The sequence below is a fragment of the Pelmatolapia mariae genome, linkage group LG20 (assembly GCF_036321145.2).
Source record: "Pelmatolapia mariae isolate MD_Pm_ZW linkage group LG20, Pm_UMD_F_2, whole genome shotgun sequence".
Classification (NCBI taxonomy): Eukaryota; Metazoa; Chordata; class Actinopteri; order Cichliformes; family Cichlidae; genus Pelmatolapia; species Pelmatolapia mariae.
In genome coordinates, this window is record NC_086244.1 from 22,361,905 (window position 1) to 22,374,918 (window position 13,014).

At 40.4% G+C, this 13,014-nt stretch overlaps 1 protein-coding gene across 3 annotated transcripts; it reads left to right on the forward strand.

The window, feature by feature from the left end:
- Nucleotides 1-417: 417 nt before the first annotated feature.
- LOC134618943 (dystroglycan 1-like) lies at nucleotides 418-12,813 on the forward strand. 3 transcript variants are annotated; one of them, XM_063464576.1, is made up of 3 exons: nucleotides 418-674; nucleotides 7,015-7,581; nucleotides 8,901-12,813. In XM_063464576.1, the coding sequence occupies exons 2-3, from the start codon at nucleotides 7,159-7,161 to the stop codon at nucleotides 11,205-11,207; spliced, it is 2,730 nt and encodes a 909-aa protein (XP_063320646.1). In that variant the 5' UTR covers nucleotides 418-674; nucleotides 7,015-7,158; the 3' UTR covers nucleotides 11,208-12,813. The 3 variants fall into 3 exon arrangements, with proteins under 3 accessions (XP_063320646.1, XP_063320647.1, XP_063320648.1); XM_063464577.1 differs by having other exon boundaries at nucleotides 438-516; XM_063464578.2 differs by lacking the exon at nucleotides 418-674 and adding an exon at nucleotides 702-804.
- Nucleotides 12,814-13,014: the final 201 nt, after the last annotated feature.

Here is a 13,014-nt window from a genome sequence, read left to right on the forward strand (position 1 = left end):
AGATATTTTTGCCAACTCGTTGCAATGACCCCATAATATTTGTTATAAAGCGCAGAAAGAAAGTCAAATATATCACTTCAAGAGTGTTAGTTAAAAGGGTACATTCACGGCAGAACAAAAGTACAAGTGGGAATACCTGCACTTGCCTTTTTAATCATCATCAGAGAGGCACATTGTCATAAAAATAAAACAAAGCTCTGCAGGGAAATACTTGCCCTCACTGAAGTTTGCATCGCAAGCAACACTGTGAGGTTAGGTTACTGGGGAACTTGTGTTTTGCTGCATACTGTCCTGCATCACTTTATTCTGCGTTCACCTGCACGTCTCCAAATAAAAGGGAGGTGGAGTCACGCTGGTACACACGATCGGCCTCAACCTGTAGACCTGTGTAAGAGAAGGATAGAGCGAGGCAGCCGGGGAGGGGTAGTAACAGACATAATTACAACACAGAGCTGTGAAGTGTCTGTAGACTTACCAACCCAAAGGGGAGACATATGTTACCTTGACTGTGCCCAGGTACCCTATTCACACGATACTAGACTTTTTATTTTTTCTTCCCGTGGCGCTCAAAGGGAAGCGCATGTTTTATGGCATTTGAGAAGTCTTCGCTGCGCTCTCAGGGTAGAAGAGGAGACATTACGGCGCGAGTTAGCTAACGTTAGCTCGCTAACAAGGTCAGTTTGAATTTTGGGGTTCCGTTGCTTTTTCACGAGTGGCACTAAGAAAAACGTCTGCCTCCTCGTCTTTACTTAAATGGGCGCATTTTGTAGAACTGGCATGAACTCCACTCGGCCGACGAGGCAGGTAAAGAGCTATATTTGTCACCACCATACTCTACTGCTGTTAGCTTGTTAGTTAGCCCGTTCGTTGGCTACCAAACCTCGGTCCGGTTCTTCGACTTTAGTGTTTGTGAGTTGATGTATTCGGACGGTGGCTTATGGAGCGTACTGCCATGCAGCCTAGTTTTTGTCGTGTATGAGTTTGAGATTAGCGGCGTTTATTTTATTTTTTTTATTTTCCGAGAGCGAGAGTCGGGCATCTGTGGTGAATGCCCCAGCAGCAGCTCGCTGCTCTGGTCCGCCTAGAATAGAACAGGTGCATCCCTGAGCTAGCGATGGACGGGCTCAGGATGGCACGCATCGCGGCTCCTCGATTATACGTTTACTGCAGTTTTAGAGGCTTGTATTGCAGTCAAGGTGGAGTTTATTTACTGCGGGTTGCCAAATGGTTTATCAAGGTTGAACGTCGTAGGCGGCGTTGTCATTTACAAAGGCCTCGTCTACCGAGCCCGACGGAAACGGGGCAAAGGAAACGGGGCCCGGTAGCCAACGTTTAGTTACTTAGCTGACACTAGCTCCAGGGCAATAACTGGCTACCCAAAATTACTAACAATCCTATAAACATGTAAATTAGGTGTTTTAACTAAACACACACACACACACACGCAAATAAAAAATAAACGACCGCAGTATATGCATCTGTTACATCGCTAATTTCCTTTTAGCCTGAGTGTTTTTTTTTCCTCTTCTTTTTCTTTCTATTAAAGCTGGGTGAATATCGAATTTTGACGTTATACCAGCTCGTTAGCTTCGCTTTAACCTTGCTTTGCGGATTGTAACCTCACAAACATCAGTAGTCTCGGCCATAAATGAATTCTCACGACTGAAGGAAAATTAATCAGTAACCTAGATCTGAACAAGGACCAATTTCCAGATTAAAATATATTTGGCTAGTTGCTGTTTTTCTCCTGAAACTCCACTGCGGCTTTGTGCATTACAGAGCTGTGAATTCATTTACAGAAAAAAAAGAAGTGTGATTTGACTTCCTGCACTTGCGTTTGACAGCATACAGTAGTTTTTCCTGTAGCGTTAAGCGAGTTGCTCGCAGGTCACCACGGCAGGTTACACTTTGACTCAGTCAAGGCCGATTTTGTGTTTTCTTTCCACATTATTTCATTACTTTGTTGAACAGAGTGGAGGGCAACACAAGGGAAACATCCAACTGCAAAGCAAGCTTGTCTTGTGGATATGTTTGTTATTCAGCTCATGCACTATCTAGAGGCTGCTGGATGTGGTACGTCAATTCAATTGGCCCAGAGTGCCACTGTGCATCGGAGCCCTAATTATTTTTGATGGTTTTCAAGTTTTAACTACTGTTGAACTGCAGACTGCATGGATACCACGGCTGTTAAACGGTGTCGTCGCCCCACTAGTGTGGGCCTCAATGTGAAATGGGCAGAAATCACCCACGCTCAAGTCTGTGTCATTGCTTTGTTTACCATAGATTTTAAAAAAAAAAAAAAAAAAAGGCTTTATCATAGAAATGGGGAGGTTTTGATGTGTTCAAGCATTTATACAGTTGTCATAGGAACATGATTTGTTGTAGCATATGTATTTGGCTCCACTATGTGTATAAAACAGAACAATTTAATGAGGTTTGGGTTAATGCTGGGGTTTTGAAAGTATCCTTTAAATATTTTAAGGAGTGCTATGTAACTCGGCCCCAGTGCTGCTACAAAGAAAATATGACAGTAACAATGGTGCATAATTATGCTCTTTTATGTGCAATGGGAAAGGTAATTAAGCCAGAATAGGTTTTATTTTCTTTTTGAATGAGCACTTTGATGAAGAACACTTTAGTTTATTTTTGATATATTTAATGATTTGAACACCAGAGACCCAGACTTCATGAGTAATCTCTTTATAAAACAATGTTTAGATTGCTGGGCTTTTCCTGAAATGACACATCCTAATTAGTCCTGAGGATTATTCATCTTAAACACACCCTGTTATGCACACGTTTGAATTTTAAAGCCGTTTAGTTGTTCATTTGAACAGCATGTTGGAACACTACAAATGCACATTGATTTGAAACGTTTAATGTTTCTTAATGAGATGTCGTTTGACTTTTATTTAGAACTTCCTACATACTGAACGTGATTAAAATCTAGGTCACACTGTGGAGAGCTTACTTTGATGCTCAGATGTTGCCTTTTTCCTCCCCCCCATTTGTGTGTGGCAGCAGCCTGAGGTGAGGTGTGGTGCTCAGTCTAAATAAGGCTTATGGGTGTAAACTGCTTTCATGGTAATGTTTGTGTTTTACATTTTGGACACAGATGGATACACAGCTCAAACAGTACCTTTTGTCTTTACACTCAGCCTGCATGTTGCAGTCAATTCAAGATGTATGTGTGTTAAAGAGACTGCCTGGGTTTGGAGTCAGAAGAGAACTGGGGGAGAGGGACAGGGGATTGAAATCCCACTGAACTGACTCAGATAAAAATCCCAGATAAGCAACATGCTTCAACCTGGTTTATGTGTTAGGTGTGGTGTGACTCAGTACTCTTTTGCGGAGTAGGCGGCAAACTTCATATTTGAAGAACAAATCCATTGTGTGCATTTTTTTTTTTAAACTAGTATTTTAAAGTGCCTTTGTGTAAATATATTTTGTGTATAAAATGCTCCTCCTCTGATATGTCTCTTCAGCAAGATGGTGGGGTATACAGGATGTGAATTTTTCTTGTATATTATCATTTGCCCATTTGGCAGTGTAGTCATAACAGTCCAAATCAGAGTGAGACACACCATACAACATACCTGCAGTGGATTTTGATCTGTGATTTTTTTTTTTTTTTAAACAGTAAAAGCTGGGATAGTCTCCAGCAAACCTGAATTGGATAAACAAAAGAGGAAATAAAGTTGTGCCAGTGTTGGATGTAATCTCACTGTTCTTGTTGGCCTCTTTAGCACAGGGAAGGTTGTTTTAAAGTTTCCTTTTGTTGATTAGAGTGAAATGGGGTAACTCAAACTCTCTCACTCTAAATACTGTGTTATCTTATCACACTAATGGTCTTAGACATTCATCCAACCGCAATTGGGAGACAGGGTAGTGATGCTTGTAACAGTCTAGACATGCAAGTTCAGCAACCTCAAATGTGACCAAATTTACATGTCAGTAAATTTATTACATTTAGGTTTGGAGTTTTTGTTGTGTTTTGTTTTTTGTTCCATATATAAACCTAAAGCTTTCTAGTAATCATAGTATATGTACTTGGAGTTGTTCATGTGTGGCTGTTTAGTGTCCTGATTAGTTGTCACATGGTATTAGCTCAAAACAAGCAAACAAAAATAGTCTTATATGTAATGTATCTATATATCTGTATAAATTGAGGGTTGTCCTCTCTTAGTCTCATTGGGGCATTGGTTGACTTGAAAACTACTGTAATGTGCACTTGTTGTAAAAAGAACTTGAACGATCTATATTTAAAATGTAGAACAGTAGTTGTTAGTTGTAACATTTTGACGGGTTAACAGGAAAAGGGTATTAATTTGCCACAAAAGTAATGACAATATTTCGAGCTACAAATTTTACAGTAATGTAAACTGTTATTTTTGTAATTGGCTTTTCTGAAGAACATGTTTTAGTTACTAAAGCAAATCACTAAAATTAAACATTTAATGTGTTTAGAATAATTTAGATCACAAAGGCAACACAGTATCTTCAGTCAAGTAAATATCCCATCCAAATGCCTTCTTAGTTGCAGGGTGATATTATAAAGGTTATTATATATGTATATATTATAAAGGTTATGAACACCTTAAAAAGAGGTGTTGGCTTAGGGATGTTCCAATTTTCTCTCTCTCTCTCTTTTTCTTTTTTTTTTTAAAGCAGCGATATGAGCAAATTGATAGAGGTCTGCAAATAATGTGCAGGATTTGCTGTTTCAGTTCCCTCTGAGATTCTGATCACTCCCACCTGCAACATTGCTTTCTATTGAAAACCTTCCAGTAGAGAAAATACATCCATTCAGCTGTTTAATCAGCTGAGTTAGAATACACAAATTGCAAATAAGGCTTAATAAATGGGTGTAAGGGGTTTAGGGAGGGGGGATAACAGTAGGAACTAAGAATGGGTACAAATTTTATAGGTTGTCTTATTTGCATAAAATTGTTCAACCAGGTGTTTGAGTGTCAGTGATGTAGTAGCAAGTAACAGTTATTCTTAGGAACTATCCATCCATCCATTCTCTTCCACTTATCCTTTTCAGGGTGGGGGGTGAGCCTATCCTAGCTTTCTTAGGGCGAGAGGCAGGGTACACCTGGGCAGGTCGCCAGTCTAACACGCAGCCACAGACAACCATTCGCACTCATTCACACCTATGGGCAATTTAGAATTACAGATTAAACTAACCCCACTAACTGCATGCCTTTGAACTGTGGGAGGTAGCCGGAGAGAACCCACGCAAACACGGGGAGAACATGCAAACTCCACACAGAAAGATGCCGGCCTGATGGTGGAATTGAACTCAGGACCTTCTTGCTGTGAGGCAACAGTGCTAACCACCGTGCAACTATAATTTCTTTCCTTTTTTTTTTTTTTTTTCCCCCCCAAAGAGATTCAAGTTTAAATATGTTATAGATTGTCTTAATGCTTTTTAAAGGAGAGCGAGTAAGGGACACAATCAAATCTGAACATTAGAGTTATTGCTGCTGCATTTCAGTTTACAGGTACACCATAGTTTCATGCATGGATGATTTCAGTAATGATTACTTTTCATTATGTTCATTAGATTTAATGGCTTATTGCAAAACAATAATGCACAGCCTGTGCTCCCACCTATGTCAAGTAAATACTTGTGTATATATTTTGTGATGTGTTGCTTCCTGTGAGTTTCCTTTCATTCATTTCCTTTCATTGCACGGCTGCCCTTTTTAGTTTTTATGCACTTTCTTGTATGAATCATCCCAGTAATATTGTTTTTGTTGTTAGTTTTTTTTCCAGACAGCATAACGCATTGATAAATGAGCAATTTATGTATTAACTGTTGTTTTGTTTTTTTATGGCTTAGATTATACATAAAGGGATTCTAGTGAGGGACAAGTGTAGCCACTATTTGACAATATATTGGAGTGTGTCTGTTGACGTCATACGTTGTGCAAGTTAAGCATTAGGATTCTAGGCAAACGGCTGACCCTCCTGTGCCCATTTGAGTGTTACAGGATTGGGGTTGGCTAGGTCAGCACAATGGAGACTCTAATTCCAACCCCAGGGCATCTAATTAAAATTTACAACAAAGACAAACAACCTTTGACACTCCTTCATCTCATGAGACTCACTATAACTCAAAATGGCGTGGCATAGAAGTAAAGATCATTAGGTGATCAACTTTTTTTTCCTAATAATGTATTTAAAATGTATTAACATTATTTTACATTGTTATTGAACTTTGGAGAAAAAAAAAGAAGAAGAAGAATGCATTTGGGAACTTACCTGAATAATGTTGTGGCTCTAGATTGCAGTGAGAAAGCTTAATACAGTTTCAAATCCTTTTCATTCACTAGGCCATGCATAAGACTTGACAGTACTTGACTCCATGGTGAGCTGTAAATTAATATATATATTTAATATATCAAAAAAACAATTTAATAACTTAAAAATTGTTGCCATTTTACACCATAACCCACAGATTTAGAGTTGCATAGCTGTAATTTGCATATCAATAAAATAAGACAAATAGTGTTTTGGGAGTTCTTGGCAGAAAGTGAATTTTTTTGGATTTGCAGATGTGTAATGTAATGGGCATTTGTGGTGGTTTCAGTGTATTTTATGAGATATGTCATTATGTATTAATTCTGGATTCCTTCTTAAAAGCTAGGCTATGGACCAGTGACAGAGTGAGACGTTGAGGTTTTTTTTCTGTTGCTGATTTAGCATTATAAATAAATGGAAAAATGAAGTGTCATAGCAGATCCTTTTTATTTTCCACTGAGCAATTTTTCAGGACCCTCCACTGTGTAGTACATATATTTACACCAAGAATTATGGACATTAATATTAATTGGTAAACAAGTGCCAAAAAACCCCCACCATATAGATTTGTTGAAGGCAGAGTATGAATAAATGTCTGCAGAAACTACCACGCCAACCTATAATAATAGATGTATGTTTATACTGATGTTTTTATGTATGTTTCCACTTTGTTGCCCTCATTTTTTTTTTTTCTTTTCTATATAGCCAGATGTCATGGCTGTCTAGCAGGCTGCCAAAGATCTCTTCATGGATCACAGAGGACAACAAAGAGAAACCGCTGCATTTTCAAGCATAGCCAATCACTAAGGAATCTGACTGTCAAGCATATCATCAGACTGACGTCAGTGCATGTGGCCTCTTCAGTTGTTCATAGACATCTGTTGGGCAGCCCAAAGGCCTATTGCTATGCACTATAAACGGAGAGACATGAGCTGCGGGGATGCTGGGGGGAGCAGGCTTATTTCGTGCAGGACTATCCCTCTGATAATGGGGCTTCTGGCGACCCTGACTCAGGGCACAGTACCAGAACAGCAAGAGACACTTGTGGAGATGATATCTGTGGAACTAGAGGCATCCATGCAGTCCTCTGTGCTCTCTGAGCTCAACGCTGCAGCATCCTTAGTTGGTGAAGGGCCGCCCACAGCTGTCCCAGATTCCTCTGCAAAGAATGGGGGAGTGCACACCAGTATCCCTGACTCCTCAGCAACTGTGGGCCAGGTGTTCCAGTTGAAGGTACCACCAGGACCTGCCCATGCAGGCTGCAGTGTGCAGGTAAAAAAAACAACAAAATCATTGAGATGAATCTAATGGTGATATATGTGGCATGTTATTAATTATAAAATTAACATTTAAAAAAAATCTGTAAAGAAAAAAACAATGTTGCTGTACAAATGGTAACAAAAATAGTCCCTTGGCCCTTGTGGACTGAGATTGCCCACCCCTGGTATAGACTATTTCAGTCCACAAGGGCCGGTGTCCCTGCAGGTTTTAGATGTGTCCTCGAACCAACACAGCTGATTTTAAATGGCTAAATTAGCTCCTCAACATGTCCTGAAGTTCTCCAGAGGCCTGGTAACGAACTATTCATGTGATTCAGGTGTGTTGACCCAAGGTGAGATCTAAAACCTGCAGGGACACTGGCCCGCGTGGACTGAGATTGCCCGCCCCTGGTCTATACTAATAAAGTTTGCATAGTAGATTTGAGTTCCTTTTATTTGTTGGAAAATACAATCATATTCCTCTTCAGTGTGGATGTAGTGTAGGAGAAAAAAAGACAACTGAACGTTAAGGTTTTTTTTTTTTTTTTTTATAAGGTTAAAATTCATTCTTATTCAAAACTAAATGAAAGCTATATAGAAAAGTGTGTTAAATTTTTGTTTTTTCTGGGCCTCTAATGAAAGTATAACTGAACTTAAATGTGGTTGAGGAAACAAAATTAAACACATTACCTATTTTTTGTTGTTCTGAGTCTTGTCTCTGTCTTTTTTTCGCCTTGAATTTCAGTCGGTGTGGAGATTTGTCTTATATCCCATTTACCCTTCAGATTTGATCACTGTATCACTGCTGATTGAAGCTGACTTTGTTGCAATTTGTTCAAGTCAGACTTACGAATGAGATGAGATTATTACTGGCCCAAGTGGTGATGCAGAATGATATCCTGTCATACAGTAATAACTCAAAATGATGAGTGATGACTCACAGTTCTTATTATGAATAGACGCTCACTCGGCTTCCTGTTCATGTTTGGAAGGATTTGATAAACTGAACTGAATGACGGTCCCGTTTTACTGGCAGCTTGTTCAATGTGAAATATTAAATATCCGATTATATATAATTGATTCACAGGTTTTCAGATAAGACTATGAATCTTCTAATTACTACTTCAAATATACTTGTCTGTCTTTGTTCTGTGTCATAGAATTTAATCTGCTAGTCAGACCAGGTAATTTTGATATTACTTGAAGTCATTTGCAGCTACTTCTGATATGGAGCAGTCAATGAATGTGCTCAATTTTTATCTCAAAATTATCCTTGTAGTAAAAAAAAATGGTAATGACGTGTTTTTGTTTTTTCCTGTTTCCCTCTTGAAGCTCACCGAGATGGGGAGGGAGACTTTACCCTCCTGGCTATACTGGGACAGAGAGAGCTGCATTCTCAGAGGTTTGGCTCTGGAGCAAGATAAAGGTGTATATCATATCATGGTGTCAGGTGAGGAGCAAAGTCAGAAGACTAGTAGCCAAGTATTCCCCAGTACAGTCTTCTCTATTGAAGTATACCCAGAAGAACGAGCAGATACTGAGCCACCCCTAATCACACTTCAGTCTGATATTGGTGGCCTGCAGCCTTTCACCTGTGGCTCTGAGGAGCCTGTCACTGTCCTTACTGTCATCTTGGATGCTGACTTGACAAAGATGGTTGCTGAACAGAGGGTCAGCTTACTGGGCAATATGAGGAAATTCTCTCATGTGCCACTGGAACACATGAGGGTGGTCCCTGTTGTCAACAACCGCTTATTTGACATGTCTGCTTTCATGGCTGGACCAGGAAATGCAAAGAAAGTGGTGGAAAACGGCGCCCTACTGTCATGGAAAGTTGGATGTGCTCTTGACCAGGGCAGCGTTCCTGACATTAGCAGTGTCCAATCCTCAGCAAAGGATGGGACTATGTCAGCTAGGCTGGGCTATCCAGTGGTTGGCTGGCACATTGTTAATAAAAAGCCCCAGGGAGTCAGACGGGTCAGGCGGCAGTTGTACAATACTCCTACTCCAGTGCCCTCCCTGCTTCCTCCAACTATTAACCAAGAGCCATATTCACGTGTTATTCCCACTCCAACATCACCCTCTATCGCCCCAGCAACTGATAATTCTGCTCCACCTGTCAGAGGCCCTTTGCCCCTTCCAGTCAAGCCTACTATGAGGGTCAGGGATCAGATAGCTCACACACCTGTCTTTGGACCTCCCCAACCCACCAGAGTACTAGGAACTACAAGCACTATCCCCATTCAACCTACCATGACCCGGCCTACTTTTGTGGAAGCTACTGCAGTGCCAACACCACCAAGCACCACTAAAAAACCCAAGCCCTCTTCCACAAAAAGACCTAAGAAACCCAAAACCTCGACTCCAGCTCCCCGGGAACCGAAGTCCACAACTCCTAAACCACCTAGGCGCACAACAGCTCTCTCTCTTGCTCCGGACTCTAATACAACTCCAGAGATCCGCAACCCCATTGATCAGGTGACTGCATGGGTGGGAACATACTTCGAGGTTAAGATTGCTGCTGATGCATTTTATGACCGAGAGGATGGTACTACTGATAAGCTGCGTTTGACTTTAAAGAAGACACCCAAAGAACCAGTAACTGAAACATCTTGGATCCAGTTCAACAGCACTATCCAGCTTTTGTATGGCCTTCCAGAGGAGCAACATGAGGGGAATCATGAGTATTTCATGTTAGCCACTGACAAAGGGGGGAAGAGTATCATGGATGCGTTCGAGGTTAGAGTCCATCGCTGGTCTAATAATAACAAACCTTCAGTAATGTTTGCTGCTCGTTTTCATGGTGACCCCAACACTTTAAGCAATGATGTACATAAAAAGATTCTTTTGACTAAGAAGTTGGCTTACGCCCTGGGAGATCGGAACAGCAGCACAGTGACCTTAAAAAGCATCACTAGGGGCTCAATTGTTGTGGAATGGACCAATAACAGTCTCCAGCAGAGTCCTTGTCCAAAGGACCAGATCGCAATTCTCAGCAACAGGATTGCTGATCCCCAAGGAACCCCTAAAGCGGTCTTTATCAAAGCCATGGAGCCTGAATTCAAACCCATTAACATCTCAGTTCGTGGCACCAATAAATGCCAACAATACACATTCATCCCACCAGGAGAGGTGCCAATGCCTGAGCTTCCTACAGCTACGCCTTCACCTGATCCAATTAAGGGCACTGATGACGTTTACCTGCACACTGTCATTCCTGCTGTAGTAGTAGCAGCCCTGCTGCTCATTGCTGGAATTATTGCTATGGTTTGTTACCGCAAGAAGCGTAAGGGGAAGATGACCATAGAGGAGCAAGCAACTTTCATCAAGAAGGGAGTTCCAATAATATTTGCAGATGAGTTGGATGATTCAAAGTCACCACCGTCCTCCAGCATTCCTCTTATCCTCCAGGAGGAAAAGCCCCCACTTCCTCCTCCAGAATACCCAAACATGTCTGGCCCTCACAGCACCCTGCTAAACCAGGATCTGTTGGAGGAATATTCAGTTTATCAAGATGATGATCCTAATGCTCCACCTTACCAGCCTCCCCCACCATTTACTGTGCCCATAGAGGGCAAAGGCTCCCGCCCTAAGAACATGACCGCGTACAGGTCACCTCCTCCCTATGTGCCTCCCTAACGCACACCAGGGGCTTTGAGTTTTGAAAGCAGGTGCAATCTAGGGATGCTTGTCGAATTACTACAGGAGTAATTTTACATGTTTAATGAAATGGCTTTGACTTTATAGAGAAGCAGGCAACCATAATCATATATCTCACCAACATGGATAAGACAGTACATCATACAATTCAACTACAGGCACAGGGTGAATGGATGAAAAACTGTTTAATTTTTCTTTGTCCTTCAGATCTGCTTTTGACTTCTTGCATATTCCCTTTTTTTTTTTTTTTTGTCTGTTCTTGCCAAGAGGAGTCAATTTTATCTTCAATGATGTACTATTTCTATTGTATAGAAAATAATAAAGAAGCAGGAAAAAATGAAGCCCACAGGGCCGTTGAGCAGATGTCACCATGACAACAGACTTGAGGCTCTTCCTCACAATGTTAATCTTTATGAGTTCTATATCACTCTTATCTGTCTTTTCGGCTAGGTTTACTAAGATTTTGCACCTGTTATTTCTAGAGGGGAAGGAAATCCATAATGCCAAACTGAAAGCATGAAACATTTTATTTACACAAAAAATTAGTTTGTTTCTTAGACATGAGTCTTTCCCTGTTCTCTTCTATGCTTTTTGCCTCCCTCTCGACAATAACATGCAAATGTTGCACTTATGCAAATTCTTGTTAAACCTTGCACTATGTGTCTTGCGCAGAACCGAAAGCATTACGTGGTGGTCGAATAAGGAGGAGAGGAAAAAAAAAATATCCTTGAACTCATTACATGACTGAAATTCCTCTGGTACTAGATCACAAAAGAACATTACACTGATCACGCCTGTTGTAGCTGTAGCCTAATTAAGTTACAAAACAAATGATTTTATTTTATTTTTGTTCATCTGTGCCACTGAATCTGCCTGTGAGATGTCTGCGGTCACGAGGCAAACCTTGTAGGGTTGCTGGAAAGATAACAAAGGGGCCATAGGAATGCTGTGCTTTAGAACAGTATGAGAAATGGAGACATACCCGATGAGTTGGATCCACTGTCTTATATTCAGTTGGTTTTGTTGGTGTGGGGGCGGGTGGGTGTAAGAGTACTGTATTATCACTGCTCTGCCTCTAGGTGTTGCACTGTTATGCTTAGTGCACTGCCTGTTGTCAGTTCAGATGAGGCATGGGGACAAGGGGATGTACATAATTGTGTGCCTGTGAAATTAAACCACTCCATAATGTCAGTGTTTTATCAGTAAACCTAGTCCGGGGGGGGCAGATTGGGAAATTATTTTATTTTTTAATTGTATGTCTAGATTTATGATCACAATCATAAAAAAGACTTTATAGTTTGTGAGGGTATAAAATGTTTACCTGCCCATCACAAAAGAAATTCTCAATATGATGGGGGATCAAAGAAACCACTATAATATGTGAATTATGTACATTTCATATCTGATATCACCATAAGAAAAAATGGTTAAAAATCTAATGTTTTTACTGAGTTTTTGATACAGTCTTAAACTTGTTTTATGAAAATATATTAATAAAATGTAATACTATTTGTAAAGCCTCAAAGATGGTGTAAAGTCCCATTTATTTGAGAATATGGTGCAGCATTAAACATGTTTTCAATGATGATGTGTCTGTGTGTATTACAGGGGAGATAAACACAACTCGTGACAGAAACTAAAGACTAGTTCTTATATAGTGCTTTCTATATCTGAGTACTCGGAGAGCATGATACAACATGCCTCGTTCACCCCTATTCATACAAGCACTTTTTTCTTTCCATGCTTAAGTGCTTTCTATCGAACATTCATACTCCGATGGATTCAT